At 34.5% G+C, this 24,331-nt stretch overlaps 1 protein-coding gene across 1 annotated transcript in view; it reads left to right on the top strand.

Moving 5' to 3' along the window:
• Positions 1–2,472: 2,472 nt before the first annotated feature.
• The window catches only part of LOC144283724 (transmembrane protease serine 11F), a 94,211-nt gene continuing 72,352 nt past the window's right edge, over positions 2,473–24,331 (top strand). The window contains exons 1-2 of the mRNA XM_077848207.1: positions 2,473–2,635; positions 20,816–20,896. Coding sequence (XP_077704333.1) covers positions 20,886–20,896 — 11 coding nt within the window. The 5' untranslated portion in view covers positions 2,473–2,635; positions 20,816–20,885. The remainder of the gene's footprint in view (positions 2,636–20,815; positions 20,897–24,331) is intronic.

The raw sequence follows: 24,331 nt of genomic DNA, 5'->3' as shown, positions 1-24,331 counted from the left end.
ATATTCCTCAATTATGAAATAGGTATTTAGCTATAGGTATCAGCATAATAAGAAATATCCAAGAATATTTATTGAGTCAACTACTATTGACAGTTAATTTGGAAAGATGAAATTTCTACAAACCCAGCCAAATGGATTCCTTTTCCTGAATTCCTTCTTACTTGTTATGGAAAATAACGTGGGGACTGTATTGTTTTCCTTGTTGTCATCTTCATTAGGTTTGTCCTTTTCTTTCTTTCTTCTTTAAAAATAATTTTAAAATCAGAGAAAAGTTACAAAAATATTATGAGAACTTAAATTTCTCATCACACTGCTGTTGTAAGCATTAAAGAGGCAACAATCCATGTTTTCACTCTACTAATAAATTAACAAATTATTATATATGTATGTACATACATATATGTATGTGAGATATATAGAGTTAGAGATAACAAGCTATAAAGGCTAAGAAAAATAAGTAAGCAGAGGTTGAGAATAGAGAGTGACAGAGCCACTATTTTAGAGAACATGGTCAGAGAAGCACCTTTGATGAGTGACATTTGAGTAGAGATGTGAAAGAAATGAAGGAGCAAGACTTGTAAGTATCTCCAGGAAGAGTTTCAAAGAGGGAGAGTATAGAAACTACAAAGGCTGAGGACAACATAGCTGGAACTGAATGAAAATTAGGTTGGAAAGAACAAAGTAGCAGAGCAGGATTATATATGGTTTTCTAAGCTAAGATCAAACTGAATGTTATTCTAACTGTGCTGAAAAGGCACTTGAGGAGTTTATGCCAGGCAGCAACATATTCTGACTAATATTTCAATGAGATCACTCTAATTGTTGTATTCAGGTTAGATTGAATGGGACCAATCATGGAAGTCGTGATACCAGTTAGGAGGTAATGCAGTACTTCAGATGACTGATGATGAGGTTATTGATTAGAGTGGTATTGGCGAAGATGGTACAAGTGGTCAGATCTGAATTTTGAGGATAGAAACTAGAACTTTCTAATGGATTGGATGTGGAGAGGAATCTAGGATGGCTTCACGGTTTTTGTCATGACCAACTGGGTGAGGAATGGTTGCAATTTACTGAGACTGAGACTGAGTGAGAAGTAGTAGTCAGGAAGGTTAGGGAGAACTAATCGTTAAGGTTGGGACATGTTAATATAAGATGCCTGCATGAAATACAAGTGAGTGTGTTGAGCAGAGATTTAGATATGCAAGTCTGGAGTTCAGAGAAGGAATCAAGACTGGAAATATAAGTTTGAGAACCATGAACATATAAAGAGTATATTTGAAACAAAGAAAATCCATGAAAGTTAGAGAGTAAATATGATAGAGAAGATATCTGAAGGCTGAGCCCTGAAAACTTGCAAGATTGACTGGCTGGAAACAGTAGGGATTCAGCAAGTAGTTTCTCAGTCATTGCCCTGTAATTAGCAGTTGTTGAGGAGTCATGTAACTCCCAGTTGATTCATGTTTCAAGTATTAGATACAATCTACTAATGTCACAGGTACACTAAGAGCATGGGGTGGCAGTAATTTGAATATATTTCCTTTGTTAATTAGGAATAATTTAAAGGCAAAAAGTAGCTACAGATTTTTTTCCTTTGGGTATTTGATCAACAAGCTTTTTTTTTTTTTTTTTTTGAAGATTTTCTTTATTTATTCATGAGCGACAGAGAGAGAGAGAGAGAGAGAGAGAGAGGCAGAGACACAGGCAGAAGGAGAAACTGGCTCCATGCAGGGAGCTTGATGTGGGACTCGATCCCTGCACTCCAGGATCATGCCCTGGGCCAAAGGCAGGCGCTAAACTGCTGAGCCACCCAGGGATCTCCAATCAACAACCTTTTGAATCAGAGGTTTTAATCAAATACTAAAAATACTGTGAGTAATTTAATTTATGTAATAATGTTTGCCAAATCCTTCAAATTTTTAGTGCCTAAAAGCATGCCTTACAGTAGTAGAAGCTGAATAAATATTAGCTACATACTGTAACTTTTCCCTGGCAGGTACTTAAGAATCGCAAAGCCATTTTATGTATTGACAAAGAACACTCAAATTATTAGAGTAGAGGTTATTTCCTATTCATTTTCTTTAGCTGCATAAAGGAATATGAATAAGAAAAAAGGTATCTCTTGAAATAAAGATCCCATATCTAAATTCTTTCATCAGTATTTTAATTTCTGACTTAGTGTGAGGCTTGGGTCAAACTGCATAACCCTCTTATAGACTGAGCATAATTTTTTCTTTCTACATGTTGGAAGCTGTAAGATTTGACAGGATTGTGTACTGTCCTCAGAACTCTCTGATAGAGCCAGCAATAATGCTAGTGGTGATTATAGGGGTGTTAGAATGATGTCTCAATTGACCAGCTGTTGTTTTTAGCATGGCCCTATGATTGGCTAAAAAAGATGGCATGTGACTAGTTTTCAATTGGCAAGAACCCTTTTGAAACTGGGGCTCTTGTCTGACTCAGATTGAAAGGGTTAAGCTCTAGGAGAAGGAGGTTAACTGCATTGTCTGTCGTATATTTCGGATGTCAGAGAAAAGATTCCAGAGTTGCATTCTAGGATCATTTCCAACAGCTGCCAGCCAAAGAAGTAGAAACTGTCTAATGACGGAACCACTTCAATACCAGAAACTACAAGGTATGGAAACAATGGTTAAAAGGATTAAAGACATATTTTAAAATCCATTTACTTTCCTCCTATGCCCTGTTATATTTACTATGATATGATTTCAAAAAATTCACTTCTCATGCTTACATTTTAAATCTGTCTTTTTCAAATTTTATCCTCTCTTGAATGATTAGGCATTTCAATTTATTGCATTATTATGTACTTACAGTCAATTTAAAAAAATATTGTGGGAGGTTTATAATGGCATTTATGTTGTTTGAAAACTTAATTTTTTATTTTTATTTTTAAAGACTTTATTTATTCATGAGACAGAGAGAGAGGCAGAGACACAGGCAGAGGGAGAAGCAGGCTCCATGGAGGGAGCCCAACGTGGGACTCGATCCTGGGTCCTCAGGATCAGGCCCTGGGCTGAAGGCCGCGCTAAACCGCTGAGCCACCAGCGTTGCCCAAAAACTTTAATTCAGTGTGTACCAAAGACTCCTGGGAACCCCTGAGATTCTCATGGGCTTTTGACATCAAAATTTAAGTATCATTAGTGGTTTTGCTATGTTGACATTTGTACTGATTGAAGCGAAAGCAATGATGATTAAAACTGCTGGACCTTAGTGTGAATCAAGGCAGTAGCACCACACTGCACCCCACTGCCATTGTTTTTTGATTTCAAGCATTCCAGAAAAAAAGAATTCCAGTTTCACTTAAGAATGTTATTGATGAAGAACAAAAAGTATTAATTTTATTAAATCTTGACCTTTAGGTACAGCCCTTTATTAGTACACCTGGTGACAAAATGAAAACACCTCTGCTTCATACTGAAATGCAATGGTCTTGAGGAAAGTTTTTAGATATTTGAAAAAAGCTGTAAAAGCTACTATTTAACATACAGCATCATTTTTACTTTAAAGAGAAACTGACAGACAAACTATGGTTACTTAGGTTTAGTTTTTTTGGCAGGTAGCTATTAAAAATTAATAAAGGAAGCTGTGACTTCAAAGAAAACAATAATTTGTTGTTTGTGATAAAGTTCAAACTCACTAGTGTAAATTCAAATTTTTAAAAACTTGCATGATCCCCTGTAAATTTTACGGCTTTCAGTATACTTACTTTTTATAATGAGATTGGTGTTGGTATTAAGAAATATGGAGAGCTTTTGATATCATATAAATAAATGTGTCAATACTTGAGAGATATGGATGATTATGTGAATTAAGTGAATCAGTTCTTTAAAAAGAGCAAGTGCATAATATTACAAAATCATACACACTTAAAGATCCACTCAAAGTAGAAAAATACTGATGGGTTTTAACATAACAAAGTACAAAAATTTCATTGATATGGCCTCAGATTCTACAGGGCAACAACTAACCTTTAAGAAATTGCCATTTTTCAAGTTTTGCTGTAAAATCAAGAATATCCACAATTATTTGAAAACCTATCATAATACTCTTTCTTTCCAATTACATCTCTATGTGAGATAGAATTTTCCTAAAATACTTCAATCAAGACAATTAATGGCAAACCAAGAACAAATAGACATTTCACATTTTTTTGAAAATAAATCTTTTAAAAATAAAAATGTTATTTTTAAATGGTTTATTTTTATTGTAAATAAATAAATATTTTAAATTTCTTAGTTTTAACTTCTAATACTGCAAGTATTGATAGATAGTCTACATAAACCATAGCTATTTAAGGTCTTCAGTAATTTTTAAGGGCATGGGGTGGTCCTAAGAACAAAATATCAGAGGACCACCGATTTGTTTCTTTTCAAGGGAGAAAAGAGTAGCAGGTTTATGTAATGATATGGTGCTAATTCATTAGCCTTGAAGCTAGATTTTAAAAATATATAAGCCCACAAAAAAAGCTGTTTCTTTTTTTCATTTAGTGACTCAGTCCATGACATATTTAACATAGTGATTATGTATCTAATAACTGTGCAGATCAGAAACTTTAAAATGTATAATGCTAGTGCTCTCAGTGATATATTTTGTTTATTCGTTTAATTAATGCTTATCTCCTGGATCCCTGCATTTAACATAATCATTTCCACAATCACACTGCATCTTGAACAAGGTATATTTTTGATGATCAGAACTTTGTTTGATCCTACTACAGATAGTCTTAGATTCGTCATAGGTCATGGGATTAAAATCATGGAAGTATAATTATTTTAGAATTTAAAAAAAAAAGAGATGGGATGAGGTAATCCAAACTTTCTTTTGACAAAAACAAAAATAGAGGCCCAGAGAGGGGTAGATAACATACAAGGTCAGTATGTGACTAATTCTGGAACTGGGATCTGGTTTCCTAGTCAAAAATATTCTTTTCAGTATACTGGTATTTATTCTCTATCTCCTGATATGTGAAACTTTTGCTCTTGAGTGCAAAATATTGACTTACGATGTTAACCACAATTCCAAAAACTGGTGATCTTTGAAACTTTCACCCACTTCTTCAGCCCAGTGAGAGTGCTCAATTTTATTAAGTTCATGTTTGAGGTATTAAATTACCGGTAGAAAGATTCAATGCTGAAAATCAGATTTGGAACTTTAGCCTGATTTTCCAGGTAGTACTGTTAGTACTGTCCTTGTTGCTGCCTTACCTGCTTTGTAAAACCATGCATTATTTACTGTGATTATTTGGGTAACTGCTAAACTGAAGCCTCTGAGAGATTATGTGTGGAAAGCATTTGAAGAGCCACAATTTGAGAACATTCTGAGGTTTATACCTAAAGGAACATTAAACATTAAAATTGTCAGAATTTGGGATCGCTGTGTGGCTCCTTGGTTTGGCGCCTGCCTTTGGCCCAAGGCACGATCATGGAGTCCCGGGCTCCCTGCATGGAGCCTGCTTCTCCCTCTGCCTGTGTCTCTCCTCTCTCTCTCTGTCTCTATGAATAAATAAATAAAATCTTTAAAAAAATAAAAAAGTATTCCATTTACTCAGTAATTGTGTTATCAGTTTTCATGTATAAAAATGAACCATTTAGCCTTTTGTATATTTTTTCTGCATATCTTTGTAGTATTTTTTTTCCTTCCCTTTAAAATATGTGTAGCTTTCTTTATATGGTTATTGAACATTTCTTAAGGACATTACTAGTTACATTCACCATTTTTGCTTTGTGAAAAGATTTTATTATTTACAACTGGCCAATACTGATAAAGTTATTATTGGCCATATTTACTTTTTGAATCAATACACTTTGAATTCTTTTATTATTTAGCTAATTAGTCCTTAACTAACTTGGATTTTCTTTCTAGAAAATCACATTATCTTCAAATAATTTACCTACCAGCCTTTCAATAATTAAATGTCCTTTTACAATTACTGACATATCATATTATCACAAGCATACGGAAAACTGTTAAATAATATTGAAACCCCTCATTTTAATATGAGAAAAACCATCGCTTAGGAGAAATGATAACCTATATTAAAACTAGTTAGAGAGGCACCTCAGTGGCTCAGTGGTTGAGCATCTGCCTTTGGCTCAGGTACTGATCCCAGGGTCCTGGGATCAGTCCTGCATCGGGCTCCCCATAGGGAGCCTGCTTCTCCCTCTGCCTATGTCTCTGTCTCTCTGTGTCTCTCATGAATAAATAAATAAAATTAAAAAAATAAAACTAGAAAAAAAGTGTGCATATTAATCTGTAATCAGTCCCTACAATCTCTACTGAAAAAGATTTAAGGTCATTTTCTCCCTTGGCATAAGATAACTGAATTGTTGTTTATGTAAAACACAGAATAAATCATCCTTCAAAATCTTTGCCTAAATATATTTCATAAAATTTTAGCTGTGTATAGTAAATTTTTGGAAATTGTGTAATAATGGTTAAATCCTTGTTTACAACTGGTCTCTATCATAAACTGAAGAGTACATAAGAAAGAAATAATTTGTAATATTTGAGACGTATCATTAAGTATAAACTTCGCATCTTGCTGTTATTAGGTATCTAACTATAGTTTTCATGAGGAAATCCTGGCCAGCCAACATTGCATCATGACTGGTTTCATACATAAATTATGGGCATAAAATAACTCCTCCAGTGAGAAGTATTTGAATAATGCATAGATAATGATAGAGATACGTAGGGAATTAGTACACTCACCGGAGATGAATGAAACAAGGCACAGGGTATAAAAAGGGATGGAGAGGGGTGCCTGTGTGGTTCAGTTGGTTAGGCATCTGCCTTCAGCTCAGGTTATACAGGATCCCAGGCTCCTGGGATCCAGCCCGACTTGGGCTCCCCGCTTGACAGGGAGTCTGCTTCTCTCTCTTCCTCTCCCTCTCTCAAATAAATAAATAAATCTTTAAAACAAAGGTATGGAGATTAATGGACTTCAGTGTTACATGAATTTGAACTAGAAATTGGCCAGAATTCAATGAGAATAATAGTATATTTTCAGACAGGGAGTAAGGTTAGAGAAGAAATTGAAAAATGGTACTCAGGGCCAGTCTTGGAAATGGAAATTCCAGAGTAAAGTTGGGAGGTCTTTCAGTGATATCCACCCTTCAGCCTGGATATTGGCTTTGATTACTATTTTCTCTGTTGTCTGTGCCTTCTAGTAAAGAGGCCAAAGGAAGTTAATTAGCTCTTTCATTTCTATTTTCACCTCTTGCTATCAGAAAGCTAGTTTATTTCTAATTTTAAATCATATCTAGTTCATGGGGCCCCAGGGGAACTATTTAATTCATTTTAGAACAGTCTTGGTAGTTTTAGTTTGAATGGCTAAGGATCAAATTAGAGTGATATTTTTCAAACTCAGTGCCATTACCTGTTAGTAGAAAAGACTGTCTTGTGAAACACACACACACACACACACACACACTCACACACATATACACACAAATATAGATGTATGATACTGTGATATAAAATGTATTTTTACTGTAGAACATAATAAAAATTTGGGAGAAAAAAAAACTGCACTAAGATGTGTCAGAAGCCTCAATACTGAACCGGAAAAATCTAATGTCCACAGGATAATTTTAGAGCATAATATAGGAGGTAAGGTGGGGGTGGTGCATCAGTGGGACTAGTCCTCCCCCAGCAGGGAGGAATATTTTATCAATGCTGTTGTTTAGAATTTCTAGTGCATGATGACATTAATGAGCACACCAACTTTAATCAGTTTCCTTTTGCTTTGAAATTCTTTACAGACACAGTGCCCTCCTATTTGCTGCATGCAGAATAGACTGCTTCTATATAACCCCTGGCTTCAGACTTGGAGTGCCATTGCTTCAGAGCAGCAATGGAAGTTCAAGTTATTACATACTAGAGTCAATCTCTTTTTATCAACTTATCAATGAAGATTATAAGCCACTTATGAATAAGATATAAGCCACTGTAATACCTAAATCAGCCACTAAGAAAGGAAAGAAAATGTTTAGAGGAAATGGCTGTCCTGATTTCTCTTACGTATAATTCATTGGAAGATTCTTTTTGCTTAGCAGCTGAGAAAGATGGAATTCATAAAGAGTTCTGAAAAGCTAACTGCAATTTTTATGCAGAAATTTTTTTTTTACTTCCAAAATTAAGGAGAGAGAAAAAAAGATCACATTTCCAATTTCCAGAAGTTATGTAAAAAATAAATATAGTTGTAGTTTGGAATGGAATAAGATAAATCAGCCAGTGAGTGGTAATTGGACACCTACTATGGGTCTATACCAGACACCAGAAGATATCTCAGAAGTAAAAGATCCACTTTCTGGTCTCTAGGATTTTGTATAAAGTTGAAGAGACAAAACTACAATACATAATAGCCAAAAACACAAAACCATGTCATAGATTTTTAAGTGTTGGAGAAGTCTACCACTGGAGAAGCTAAGAGTTCTAGAACAATATACCACTATTACTAAATTATTGATAATGAGAATGATGTAATGTCAATTGACTACTCTTGTTAGATACTGTTCCAAGTCGTCTACATTCATTATTTCATTTGCTATACTAACTGTTCTAGAAGATAGGCGCTATTTTCATCCTTCTCCCACAAGTGAAGGAATTGAGGAACAGAGATTAAGTGACTTAACCAAGGTCACAGAGTCAATGGCAGAACAAGAATTTGAATCAAAGCAGTCAGTACCCAGAAATTGCACTTTATTTTATTTTTTAAAAATATTTTATTTATTTATTTGAGAGAGAGAGAGAGAGATAGAGAGAGAGAGAGAGAGAGAGAGAGTGAGCACATAGCTGTGGGGGAGGGGCAGAGGGAGAGGAAGAAGCAGAATCTCCTCTGAGCAGGGAGCTTGGATGTGGGACTCCATCCCAGGATACTGAGATCCTGACCTGAGCTGATGCAGATGCTTGACTGAGCCACCCAGACATCACAGGAATTGCACTTTAAACTGCAACTTTAGGGCACCTGGGTGGCTCAGTTGGTTAAGCGTCTGCCTTTGGCTCCCGTCATGATCCCCGGGGCCTGGGTTGAAGCCCCACCTTGGGCTCTCTGCTCAGCGGGGAGCCTCTTCTCCCTCTCCCTTTGCCTGCTCCCCCTGCTTGTGCTCTCTCTCTGTCAAATGAATAGATAAAATCTTTACAAAAGTAAAATAAAATAAACTGCTACCTCAAACAGTCAGAGATTTCATTAAGGAGGTGGTAATTGAGTTGAGCTTTTACAAAGTGTCATACTGAAGTGAGAGAAAATAATAGGGAGAACACTCTAATGGGAAAGAGGTTGTAATAACAGAAATTACAAAGTCAGAATGAATATTACATGTCTTAAGAATGACAAAGCTTAATTAAGCTTAAAGTTCATGATACAGTGTATCATGGGAAATAGAATTGGGATGAATTTGATTCTTAGAGGATTTTAGAATTTCATTGAGTACATTCTTTATAAGATAGAAAATACAGAAGCTATTATAAGCTTTCAAAAATAGTCACATGATGAAAGTCATGTGTATGGATGATTAGTCTTTAATGAACATGAAGGTGAAGTGGAAGGAGAAAAGAACAAGAGACACAGAATTCACCTGGAAAGCTGTAATAATAGTCTTAAGTTAGTTTAGGATGGGAAAGGAATATATGGACCAAAGAAATAATTTGAGGGAATAATTACCAAAATCATTGGCTACATAGAGAATTAAGGTGAGTACTGAGTCAAAGATACCTTTTGATTTTTAAGTGTAGGTGATTAGGACATTGGATGGTGCCACGTACAATGACAGAAAAGCTTGGAGGCATGAAGATTTGTTAAGTTTGAGATACCTGACAAGACAGTAAACATTCTCTAAAAGCAGGGTGGTGTTATATTTAGCCAATTTAGCCTTAGCAATATGACAGGCACAATGCCTGGCACATACTGGATGGTCAAGAAAATGTTTTTTAAAATGCCTAGCACATAGTAGGTGGTCAAGAAAATATTTTTAAAAATATATGTTTGAATATAGTAATGGTAAAGCAATGAAACAAAAACTCAATAGGCAACTATAGGACTACAACTTTAATGAGGGAATAAAGTGGGATATAGATTGAGGAATTGTCTGAGTAGAGGAGAGTCCTATAGAGTTATGAGGATTAATTAATTTTTTTTTAATTTTTATTTATTTATGATAGTCACAGAGAGAGAGAGAGAGAGAGAGAGAGAGGCGCAGAGACATAGGCAGAGGGAGAAGCAGGCTCCATGCACCAGGAGCCCGATATGGGATTCGATCCCGGGTCTCCAGGATCGCGCCCTGGGCCAAAGGCAGGCGCTAAACCACTGCGCCACCCAGGGATCCCAGGATTAATTAATTTTTGAAAGAGAAATCTGTTTTGAAAAAAATCTGGAGGATCTGTATAGAAGCCTCCTACTTGAGGTCTTAAAGGACTACTTTCAATCTAAAAATTATGAAGAAAAATAAATTATTATTTTGCACATGTGTCAGAATAGTCTCTGCATTTAACCTTGTTGAGGGAGCTTATGGTGTGTTGATCAGTTTGACACATCCCTTCTTTCAAAGTCACTGATATATATAGCTAATACACAAGAATGTAGAATACATTAGTCTGTCAAACTCAGATCCAATATCATTTGATGAAGATGAGAATATCTCAGTCTGCTTAATTGCAAATGAGAAACACCTAGTATTTTTTGAAAGTGCACACTGGAAAATGTTAGATCATATTCGTAGTTTATGTTTTAACATCTAGGAATGGTATGCACCAAAACAATGGCAGTGGTTAATTCTGAGTGGTATGGGGAGAAAAAAGAGACTAGAAGAGTAGACATTAAAGAGACTTTAGTAATATCTTTAATATTTAATTACGTTTTAGCAAGAGGCTGGATGTATCATATTATTTAAAGGTATTAGAAACAAGAACATACATTTTCTCCTATACTTCTCTGAAAGAACTAACACTTCCCAATAGGTCAAAATTTTGTTTGTTTCTTTATTAACCTTTTCCATCTTTTGAAGAAAGTTTATCTAAAACTAGATATTTTCATTCATAAACAATTCACTTAGTCAAAATACATAAAAAAATTGCAATACATTAAAATATGATGAAAGCAAAACAACAAATGATAGTGCCAATGTCAACCAAACCCCTAGCCTAGGATGGCATCTGTGGACCTGGCATCCAAGGCTGAGTGAAAATGCCAATCCCAATCAAGGAATTATTTTTTTTTTCTGATTCATCTCTAGACCCAATTTATTTATTTAGTATATTTTTTTTATTGGAGTTCGATTTGCCAACATATAGCATAACACCCAGTGCTCATCCTGTCAAGTGCCCCCCCTCAGTGCCCGTCACCCAGTCACCCCATCTCCCCTCCCATCTCCCCTTCCACTACCCCTTGTTTGTTTCCCAGAATTAGGAGTCTCTCATGTTCTGTCACCTTCTCTGATTTTACCCATGCAAGGAATTAAACACTAGTAGTGCATTGCTTCTTTTTTCATATTCTGTAGATGAAGAAATACATATAAAATAAGTTCTAGCAGTTTCCTCCCACACCTCTGCTAATGATCTTGTGCTTCACCCCCTTATAGAGTGTGAGCACTTCTCTTTGAAGACTAGATTGTACCACACACACTAGCCTATATATACTCTACATGTCAATAACTAGAGGTATGTTGGTAAAAATCAAAGCTTACTCTTGGGATGGTTCTTCAACATTTCTGGAACAAGAAATATTCCCTAGAAGTTATCTCAGATGCAATCAACAGAACTATGTAAGGAAATATTGTTAGAACAAATCATATCACCTTCTGGGATTTACCCAGTCTAGGGCAGCCAATCTTGGTTTATCAAACTGAGAAAACTGATCTCTCTAAATGTCATCAGGATATTGATTATTTCATTCAACAAATTGACAGTAGACATAAACATTTCCCTAATTCTACCTTCATTCCCAGATTGAATGTCTCAGACTACATCCTTCCATAGTAATTTATCAAAGTAATAAATAAAATTAAGAGTAAGCTGAACTTTTTAAACATCCCATTTATTCTTCCAAGTTTTACCTGCAAAGTTTTGTGGGTTTTTTTTTAATACTTCCAAAGTTGTCCTAATAGCCTAAATAGACTAACTTAGGTCCCCCAAATTGTTTACTCATGTAATTTGAAACTGCACTTTCTATGAGTTATTATAACATTCCGCTGAAGTCTTTAATTTATGTGTAGATGGGATAAAGCCATTTAATCAATTAATCTAAATTATTAGTCAAAGGTTACAAGGCAAATTTGTAGTGAATTTACTAAAGAAACAAATCACATGAAAATGTGAATGAGACATGATAGAATTCTTATATACAGCACTTGGGAAGTATTGGAACACATTCAATTCACATTTGAAAATACTTAATTCTGGAAGCAAATGTTGCACAATTTTATACTTATTTTGTGAAGTTCAACTGTAAATGTTCAACTTAGAAGAACTCTCTTGATTTTGGGAAAAAACAAAATCAAAATCAGACCTGTTCTACCTTAGATATCAGAAAATTAAAAATTGAATTAAAATGATAAATTTTGTTTACTGTAATTATTGATAGTTATTGAAACTCTTGATTCTAAGATACGATAAGACCAAAAAGTGGGATGCCTGGGTGGCTCAGTGGTTGAGCGCCTCCCTTTGGCTCAGGGCATGATCCTGGGGTCCCAGGATCGAGTCCTACATCAGGCTTCCTGCAAGGAGCCTGCTTCTCTCTCTGCCTATGTCTCTGCCTCTCTCTGTGTGTCTCTCATGAATAAATAAATAAAATGTTTTTCTTTTAAAAAAAAAAGACACAAAGGACGTTAAATAATCATGAACTGAAAGAACATTGGGAGAACAGTGCATAATTTATAGCTATAAATATGATTTGACATCAGAAAACTGGACTTGTGTTTCTAGAATATTCTGTAAATCCTTCAACCTTTTTTGTACTTAACATATAAAACAAAGCAAAAATTCCTTCATATTTCTTTCTCATCCTTCCTTCCTAATCATTAAATTGGAGCTAAGAATGAGTCCAATAAATTAGGAAAATGAGTAAACTAGATATGTCTATAACATATAGACTCATATTTGTATCTATTTTACAAGCTTTTACAGAGATTAAAGACTATCTTAGTTGGCATGATATGAAATGTAAGGTCGATGATATTTTAATTCAAATATAGATTGAAATAAAACTGTGAACATTCACTGACAGGAAATGTTGCTTGTTTGGCTTCTCTAAATCCTGGAATTTTCACTATAGTAGTCAAGTATGCTACTGTAGCATTTGTACGTCTGCCCTGATGACTGTACTTTATTATGATCTTTTGCTTGATGTTTGTCTTCTTTGCTCACTTGTAAGGTCTTTGCAGATGGAAATTAATCTTGTTTGCTACAGTGTGCCTAGCAATTAGCACAGTTTGGCACAGACTAGGTGTTCAAGAAACATTAATGATAGTATGCATGAATAAAATGAAAGCTTGGGTCCAATTTCCGAAGGGATTTAACTGAGGAATTTCTGGAGATGACAAAGTATCATGATTATTTTGGATAAGCACATGTTTTGAAATGAGAACTATACAGATATACCTATTCAATAATTAAAGTTTTTTTAAAATGCAACCATATAAGATATATGATAAATCTTAACGTAAATTTACATTGTTTCATTAAAAATCTTGTGAAAATTCTTAATTGTATGGGTAAGAGTATGTATCTGTTGTAGTATAGATTGGATTCTTTCTTCTCTTGCTTTTCCTCTTCTTCCTTCTCCTATGTGTCTTTCTTTTTCTGCATCTCCTTCTCTGTCTTCTGCTCTTTCTCTTATCCCTCCTTTTCCTGCTTCTCTTCCTCTTATCATTTCTTCTAGAGTCTGGGACATTAATTTTTACTTACAAAAGGTAGTACAGTTACACATATGGAAGGAAAGAAGAAAGAAAAAGAAAAGGAAGGAAGGGCCGGAGGGAGGTAGTACAAGTGTACATACATCATCAGAACTGTCCTGAGAATTTGGAAACTTTTTTCCACATAGAAAAACAGCCTTCCCTATGCACATTCCCTTGAGACTTCCAGGAAGAATAAACTGTCAACCATATAAGGAGTATAAGACCATCAGATTAGAGTTGGGTTGGGTCCTACGGGTAGGATAATTGTATATAATCGATCAACATTATCTCAAAGATCATCAGTTTCAACAGTTCTCAATGTGTCTTATAACATAGAACCTATGATGAAATCTGATGAAAATGATAAACCTTGCCTTAGAAAAATGTATACATGTGCATATGAATAAATTTTATAGTAATTTCAGTAAATCCAACTGAAACATATTTGTAGTCCTTGGACCTAGTCCAAACTCTGAAATTATCTAATTTATCTATCCATCTATCATCACCTACCTATATATCTCTTAATCCATCATCTATGTGCAAAATGAGATCTAGAGATGTTACCTGCATTGTTCAGACACACAACTATGAGGTGGCAGTCAGTTCTGTCACCAGGGCACTTAGCTTCCTGATCATGTTTTTTTTTTTTTCTTTTCTTTTTTTCTACTCCTCATCCTGGAAAGGAGATTAGAGAGAGAGAAGGGTGGGGTTTGTTGTTGTTTCTTTTTTTTTCTTTTTGCCCATCTCTGGCATTCTTATAGTTGTTTTTAAACAGTTACTAGCCTTTATTCTAAGAAATAGCCTAAAATAGTCTATAAAAGATTGTTTCGGTCACAAATTTAGTAAAGAAATTATAGGATGTATTTAATCACTACTGTATGATTCCCGTGGTTCTTCCCAAACCTTTACTGACTCTCCTAGAGGAAACAGTATCAGCTTCTCTGTTTCTATTAACCTCATCATGTTTCTAAGTAAGAAAATACCCTAACTGATCAAACAGATAGCATTGTGCTGCTAGCAAAGGTTAAAAAAAATATTATTCCAGAAAAGAAACAGATTAAATTGTGCAGCAGCATTTTGGCAGTGCTCACAACAAAACTACCACTTGTGGCTAGCAAGCCGCCAGCTGTCCCCTGGACTATTAATTTTGTACAAGTGGAAAATGAGTTGAAAACATATCATGGCTCTAAGATAGAATGAAAACCAATAAAAAAAAAAAAAAGAAAGGCAATCATGACTTGTTTAGTCCAGGAAATGCATCAGTTTTGGAGGAAGAGTTTTCCTGGACAACTGGATCCATATACTTGAGAGATGAAGCAAAAACCTAGATATTCCTAGTGGGATCCCTGGGTGGCGCAGGGGTTTGGCGCCTGCCTTTGGCCCAGGGCACGATCCTGGAGACCCGGAATCGAGTCCCACATCGGGCTCCCGGTGCATGGAGTCTGCTTCTCCCTCTGCCTGTGTCTCTGCCTCTCTCTCTCTCTCTCTCTGTGACTATCATAAATTAAACAAACAAACAAACAAAAAAAAAAACCCCTAGATATTAGATATTCCTAGTTCATCAGTTTGATTTGGGAAATCAGTATGGAAGAAATGCAATCTTACTTATAGTCATAAGCTATGCTCTTCATAGTATTGCATCATGATGTCAAACATATCATCTATAAAGCTTTTCAACATGGATTTGTTTTCTGTTGCTATTCATGAATTTGGCCATTCCCTGCTCATTGTCCATTTCAGTGATTCAGGGCATTAATTATCTGATCTTTCTGATGACAGAGAAGCATATATATTCTCTGTGAAGACCCAGGGAAACCCTTCCTTGTATCATTTTTGCATATTATAAGTGGCCATTTTGGATTTTGCCATTTGATTCTGATGCTGTATCTATGCTCAAAGAATTTTTAAAGAAAGACCCTTTTGGTGGAAGCATCCTTGGCATTAGGAAGTTTGTGTTTTTTTCAATTTTTCCCTTAAAACCTATCCTACCAGCTAGCTCAAGGTGCTTACCAAGTTGGAGATCAAGCTCAAGTTTTTTTTCTTTCTAAAGATGACAGGTTTTAATTAGTCAGTAGTTATAGACTACTAACATATAATCTCAGGGACTTACATTTTTAGACTTAATCATGTGAAAAAGCTCGTACAGATGTTATAAAGCTATTTATCTACATAAACCTATTCTTTTTATAAGGTCAGAGTTAAATGTATCATGAAGATATCTATCTGTGAACTATAGATATACTGAAAGTATAACAAAAGAATTTCCAAAATTTTAGTTGAAGTTGATATAGTGTTTTATAACCACAGAACCTAGTAATTTTTTTTCTGAGTTAAAAAGTTTGTAAATAAAATATTTTGCAATAATGTTACCCAAAGAATGAAAATAAATGACTGTTTGATTTTTAGAAACAGAGTCTAAGTGCTACTGATATCAGCCAATTCACTTCTGAATAACTACTTGCATATCTTCTATTTCCCAACTTTTAGCTGGACGACAGATAGATCACAAAGCATAAAAAAAGTGAACTCTACATATAAGAATTCAGAAATATATTTTATAATTACTTGTAAAATAATTTGAGTAGCAATATTTTTAAATATAAAGATTGATAAATTGTTTTAGATTTATAGATTTAGATACATATCAGCAAGGACATCACTTAATATGTTATATTTGAATGATAATAGAATCTGTCTACAACTTTGAAGATGGTTATAATGAAGTAATCAGGCTATTGATATTGGTATAAAATAATTTCTTTTGTATGTAAAGTATATAATTTGCTTACAAATAAAAGTTTTCTAAAAGAAACAATTAGGATCTGAGGAAAAAACAAACAACTATTGGCTTAAACACTGGCTCAAAAAACTCCAAGATGCATTCTTTGGGATGAAAAAGAAAGGCATATATGTCATCTTTTGATCTTCTAAATTCCATAATTTAATGAGCACATGGAAATTATACAAGTAAATAAGTTGACCTTAGAGTGAGTGTCTCCAATTTTTGTTACCTCAGTTTTCTGGGCAAATAATATTAGTTCTCATAATATACTAAAGAGAGGCCATTCATTTGGTCTCCTTTTCCGTAGGTCAGTGACACATTCATTCTAGTCCATAGAATTCCTTATCAACCTTGCGGGTGCCATCTTCTATCCATGTTATCACCCTTTGGCAGTGCTCATACTTGAGAAGGTGTAATACTCCACTAAATCCTCTTATGCTCTTTTTTTTTCCTTTATATATTTAGGTCTTTATTTCTACAATGCTTTGCAGTTTTCATTGTACAAGTCTACGCATAAATTGTTAAATTTATTCATACATGATTCATGGTTTTATTTTTTATTTTTAAAATATTTATTTATGAGAGACACAAAGAGAGAGAGAGAGAGAGACAGAGACAGAGAGAGGCAGAGACACAGACAGAGGGAGAAGCAGGCTCCGTGCAATGGGAGCCTGACCTGGGACTTGATCCGGGGTCTCCAGGCCCTGGGCTGAAGGCGGCGCTAAACCGTTGAGCCCCCCGGGCTGTTCTGATTCACGGGTTTAGACGTTAGTTTAAACGGTATTTAACCCCAATAAAAAATACACAGACAAAAAAATAAAGAGATTCCAACATCACATTAAAAATTTTTATTTTCCAGGAATATTTTTGGTAGTGTATAGAAATAAACTTAATTTTTGTATTGGCATTAATACCTTGGTAAAGTAACTTATTTATTCTAGAAATTGTTTTTCTAAATTATTTAGGAGGTTTCCTTCCTTCCTTCCTTCCTTCCTTCCTTCCTTCCTTCCTTCCTTCCTTCCTTTTTGCCTTTAATTTCTTTTTCTTGCCTTACTTCAATGGCTACTATAGTGGTTTGGGTGGTTTTCTTTGTTTTTTTTTTTGTTTTTTTGTATTTTTTTTTATTGGAGTTCGATCCTCATGTTCTTGATTCAATGGCAAAATAGTGCGCTGATTGCCTTAATAAGTGCAAGATAAAATTTGAGGTCACTTATCAAATCTTAGGCTATTAGCAAGTATGAGGCTAAATTATTTCTTTGTTATAACTCTACTAAGTTCAAAATTTAACTAATTTATTATAAAATTTTGCAATTACAGGGAAATGTATACAAATCTTTTAGATTCAATTCTAAAAGTTATCTTTTTCCCATTCCTTTCTTTTACTTTGGGCACTGAAGAAACATGATCAGTTTGGGAATATCTTAACTTTCCCCTTGATGTCATGATGTAATGTCATCTTATTATTGACTTTCCCTATTGACATTTTGCAACATACATGCATTGCATTGTCTTTTGACTGATAATAAATCAATCAACAGTGCAGCAATAGAAACCAGTATTGTGCCTGCACATATGCAGCAAGGTGGGCTGAGGGTGCTCCTAACCAATGAAATAAAATTCACATGTAGTAATTTCACTTATATAGTAAAAATTACTAGTGCTTGCCAACCTCCAGAATTAGCTGATAGTTATTCAGCCTTGTAAGAAACATTCATTTAAAACTCTGCATGTGCTAATTACTTAGAACCCAATACATCAATATTTTTAATTATGTATTGCAATTAAAATTAATTAAAATTTAAAAATTGTGCAGATGCAATATATTACTAAAAAGAGAAGCCATATAAACAGAAGAGTTTTGAAGTCATTGAAAACAATTAGCAATATAGCACTAACTTTAGAAAAAAATGAGAGTTGCAGAGAATAAAGTACCCAATATTTTTATGGGCTTTATTCTGAACCAGGCAATATTTTAAGTCTTTTACATTTATTCTCTCATTTAAACTATGTATGAGTAGTATCCTCATTTTACAGAGGGAGAAACTGAGCTGTAGAAAGGTTAAGAATTTTCCTAAAGTTTATAGTTGGTTGATGACAACACCAGGAAATGAACCCAGCCACTATCCAGAGCCTAATGTCCTGCCACTCCACCACAGTAAGGATATTACCTCGGAGAATGAAGAGGAGTTATTTTATGTATTCACTAAAAGTAGAAGAAGGGGGAAAAAAAAAAAACAAGAACAATCAAAGAAATAGAACCTTTGCAATCAGATAGAAGATCATTTGAGAGAATGGCATAGGAAAGAAGAATCCTGAGGGAAACAGATGAACCTTTATTTTTGAATATTTATGAATGTAAGAAATATATGCATACCACATCTCATTTCAGACCCTCAAAGCTGGTTCTTGTAATTACATGCTTCTTGTATAGAAAAATTTCCTCCACTTAAGCGAGAGTTTTTCTCTGTATTATTATTTATGAACATGAAGAGCTGAGAATATTTTATAACATTTAACAAATTATAATATTAATTTATACAAATGTAATATTAATTTATTAGTGAGAAATATTTTAATGTAAACATTAAAAACATTTTAAATGCATATGTATATGATACTAATTTCAAGTTAGCATAGTACTTTATATAGCAATAATAGTGGGTTATAGTCATATATTAAAATTAATGTAATTTCTCTAGCACTTTTTTTTAGATTTTTATGATTTTGTACTTTTAGAAAAATTAGATCTCCAAAGAACAAAATTACTTTTTGATCAATTAAGTTATAATTTTCAATTTAGGTAAAAAGATTGAATAAGTTTTGTGAACTACTTACTCAGGAATTTTTATTCCTTTTCAAAATTATATTACATACTTTTTTGTCATATTATTGATGATTACACAAAATAACAATCTGGCTCAGTTTTTCTGTTTCTAAACTGTCTTGGGAAATACATTTCGTATTAATGACTTCGGGGAATATTATGATAGAAATGTTAAGATTAGATTCGTATTATTTGTAGTATTTTAGATAAAGGTATTCTGTGTGAATTACAAAGATAAATATTAAAGCTTTCTTTTTTCTTTAATATCTCCTGGATCTAATCATTTAAAAGTAGCCCTTAAAATTGGAATATTCCTTCTGAAACTTTACTCATCTTCATTAGAAGTTCATATATTCAGCCCCAAATCTCTGAGATCAAATGTAATTATCCTGAGGAATTCACACACCATTAAGATGAACTAAACTGTGCTTTTATTTTTTTTAATTCCTGTTTTTATTTATTTCTTTCAGGGAGAGAAAGAAGAGAAAGAGAATAAATGACTAGGGGAAGGGGTATAGGATGAGGGCAAGGGAGAGAATCCTAGGTAGACACCATTAGCTCAATGTGTGGCTTTTTCTGACAACCCTGAAATCATGACCTGAGCTGAAATCAAGAGTCAAACACTTAACCAACTGAGCCAGGTGTCCCTAAGATATTCTTAATGATAAGAAAGAAGAAAAAAGGCATTGTTGTTGTTTTTAACATTCTTCTTTTGCCTTTGTGGGGGAAAAATAAATTCTTTCAATAAAATCTGTAATCTCTAGAACTAAAATGGACAGTATGAGAAAAAGCTAATACAGCCCTTATTTTATTATGAGCAAAATAAGTCCCTATAAGGTAAGAGACTAGAGCAGGGTCATACAATCAAGGTGGCAGAGACAAGCCCCCTGCCTGGCCCATAGCTCAGGTCCTTACCACACTTGCTTATCTCATGGTTCCATGAAAAGGAAGAGACATAACAATTTCCGTGAAGAAGGAAGAAGTACCATTGACGTACTGTAATGTTTTGTTGGTATTTTTTAAAAAAACAAATTGGGGACACACCTCAATGCTGATCATACCTTCCCAACTGGAAAAGTGTGGTCTTCTGAATCATCAACAATTGCACGTTGTGTGCTGTCCACTGCTTGGAACTCTCTGTGCTATGAAGTATTAATAATGACTTCACTGAGTTGAACTGGCTGGCACAAAATTGATTATGTTCTTATCATGCTATATCAGGACTGTAGCTCTCAGCCACTAAACCTGTCAGACTTGTTTCCTTTCTTGTTGCCAGTGACTCTTATTATTTTCCAGCCTCCCAGCCCTGACCTGGCTGATAGAGATCAGATGGTGACTGGATACAAGCTGCCCCAGCACTGGGTCCATGATGTACGCGTAAGTACTCAGCTTTTCTCAGTCGGAGTTATCAATTGGGACACAGGTTCACAATTCCTGACACAGGCAGGACAAATATTGTCTGGTGGACTGTGCTTTAAAAATAAGGGTTTTTTTTTTCTACGTGTGTTACTGTATTTTGGATTAAAGTTTTATTTTGTTGCTATTTCCACATATAATAATTTCTTTAAACAGAAAGGACCAATATGATCCTTTCTTTCCAAATAACAGAAATAGAAATGATATGCAGTAATATATTAACTCATTATATTTAAACATTTAGGAAAAACTCTGCTTCAAAAGAATAATTTATAATAGTTTATTTAATTTCTTTAGTATGATCAATAGCTTAGTATACATTTTTGTGGTAATGTTGCTTTGTGGAGTATATTCTGGGAAAACTTGAAATATAAAAGGAGACTTTATTGAAATTTCAATTCATAATTCAAAATAAAAAAAGTATGGCGGCAGTAAGATTATATGTATCATGAATGAAGGATGAAAGTTCAAATATTTACATCTAAATATCTAAATAATTATTGAGTTAACAAAATCTACACTGTATGTGACATTTTTCATAATTCAACTCCAAAATAATTGATCAATTAATGAATTTAAGGTAAATAAATTTGTATACGTATATATAGTTAGGAATTTCAGGCTATCATTTTACAGACTCAGAAATGAATTACTGATATTTGATGTTAGTGATTTCAAACACTGCATAGTCTACCCTTGCTTCTCAAAGAGGTTCTTGACCTCTCTATAGACACCAATCTCCCAGCTGATCTGCAGACTGATGTTTCCAATTTAATCATGATTCTGTGATCATTATAATTGTACAGTCATTTGATTTTGTCTTCAATAAAGTATAATACTTTAAGCCTGTAGGCTCCAGCACTCTTAAATAATGAGTGTTCTTACCCTTCCAAAATTACTCTGAAATAATAGCATGAGCCTGAGGAAGATTATCTATTTGATGCATGAAGTTTCTCCCCAATGTCCCTTTCAGGACAGCATGATATGGCATATTATCAGTACTTCTCATTAAGTATGGGAGGTGTATGTTTCTCTTCTCTCTCTTTTTTTTTTAAAGATTTATTTGTTTATTTGAGAGAGAGAGAGAGAACAAGTGGGAGAGGCAGAGGGGGAGAGAGAGAAAGAATCTCAACCAGGTTCCACACTGAACTCGGAACCTGACATGGGGCTCAATCTCATGACTCTGAGATCATGACTGAGTTGAAATCAAGAGTCAGACACTTAACCAACTGAGCCACCCAGGCACGCCATGAAAGGTATACTTCTTATTAGATATGAGAAAGTGTTATTTCTTCTTCTAAAATATTTATTTATTTATTTATTTGAGGGAGAGAGAACACGAATGTGGGGGAGGGTCAGTGGGAAAGAATTTCAAGCAGACTCCCTGTTGAGAGCAGATCCCCATTAAGTGCAGAACCCAGAGACCCTGAGATCATGACCTGAGCCAAAATAAAAAATCCACCATTTAACAGAGCCATCCATGTGCCCCTGAAAGTGTTATCTCTAATTCACCGAGATAAGGACAGAGTAGGAAAAAATGTGCATACAAAAAAATTACTTTTATATATAACAAACATTCATATAGGTATAATATGCAAACAATTTCAGTTTTAAAGAATTAGCAAAGAACTTGAAGTTCTCTCATTCTCATTTTGCTTAGAATTGTGTAGTATTGCTTTTCTATCAGCCTGATTCTACTCTTCCCAATAGCTATTCACTCACTTTACCACACTAAAAGTGTCATTACAGACACATGAAATTTCTATATTGAAGCGTCATCAGCTTTTTTTTTAAAGACTTTATTCATTTATTCATGAGAAACACAGAGAGAGAGAGAGAGAGAGAGAGAGAGAGAGGCAGAGATAGAAGTTAGAGGGACAGGGAGAGGGAGAAGCAGGCTCCATGCAGGGAACCTGATGTGAGACTTGATCCTAGTTCCTGGGATCACGCCCTGAGCAGAAGGCAGATGCCCAGCCAGTGAGCCACCCAGGTTCCCATGTCATCAGCTTTGATCCAGAGCTTATAATTCTGAGGATTTTGAGTATCTTTTAAATTTAATTTTATGTTTATTTATTTATTTTAGATTATTAATTAATTAATTAACTAATTAACTAATTAATTAAGTAATTAATTAGTTAATTTATGAGAGAGAGAGAGAGAGAGAGACGCAGAGACACAGGCAGAGGGAGAAGCAGGCTCCACACAGGGAGCCAGATGTGGGACTCGATTCCGGGTCTCCAGGTTCAGGCCTTGGACTGAAGGCAGCGCTAAACCGCTGAGCCACCTGGGGCCACCCTTGAGTATCTTTTTTAATTGGATTCTAGATCAGTATTATTTTTAACAATAAAAAGTGGATTGCACCATAGGGATAAAAAGGTTAGGGAGTAGGTTCATTGACTTTCTTAGTAAAGGTATTTTGCTCAAGAACAGTCTCAGGCTCAAAGAATGAATGAATTAGATGCTACAGCTTCTTAGAAGTTTTGTTTTTCTCATTGTGGTAGAGTAGGAAAGAGTACTAGCATGAGATTTAGATGTGTTCTAGATCCAGCCTTGCACTCATTTGTCTGGATAAGTCACTTACCTTCAAGATTTCACCTCTTTTATATGTGAAGTATGGAAAGTTCACATTAATAGAAATGGAGGAGGAGTTGTCACCTTTAATGAGATTTGAAATAATTTTTGTGAGTAAGCACAAAGATATTTTATTATTTATAATTTGGTTTATCTTGATATTATTCATTTTGTTTTATTTTCTTCGTTAAATAACTGGAAGTAACATCTGATATTAACTTTGTTATATTTTTACTATATCATAACTAGTAAATCTAAGTATTGTATTGTGGAACTGTTGTTTTAGATGTATGATTGTGCATACATGTGTGTTCCATGCTGTGATGTGGAACATTTCTTACTGTGGAACATGGTCAAAAACATTTAAAAACACTGCATTAGCCTTAAAGTCGTTTTCAATTCTGTGATTTTGAAAGACTTAATAGCTAGTTAAAATGGAGGACATTAACTTTCTTGAGGCTCTAGAGACCATTTGAATTATCCTATAGATTTTTTTTCTCCACTAGTCCCTATATCTGGTGCCTCCTACAGGTGAGGAAGAAATCAGAGATATGGTTACCAGCAATATAGATACTTCGGTGCCAGGAGGCCACACCCTGATGGCACAATTGGACAAATGTGAAAAAATAAGTATAAACAGAATGCTATGGGAATATCTGCTTAATCTTATAAAGGCTTTTCTGAGGAATTGAGTGTAATCTAAAAAAAAACAACAACTATTTGGAATTAGTTGGAGGAGAAGGAAGTAGGGATTCTTGACTGGGAGAACACAGCCCGTATAAAGGTCGTGAGACTTAACACACAGTAGCAAACAGATGTTGGAAA

The sequence above is a fragment of the Canis aureus genome, chromosome 14 (genome assembly GCF_053574225.1).
Source record: "Canis aureus isolate CA01 chromosome 14, VMU_Caureus_v.1.0, whole genome shotgun sequence".
NCBI classification, from domain to species: domain Eukaryota; kingdom Metazoa; phylum Chordata; class Mammalia; order Carnivora; family Canidae; genus Canis; species Canis aureus.
This window is presented reverse-complemented; position numbering and strand designations above follow the sequence as displayed.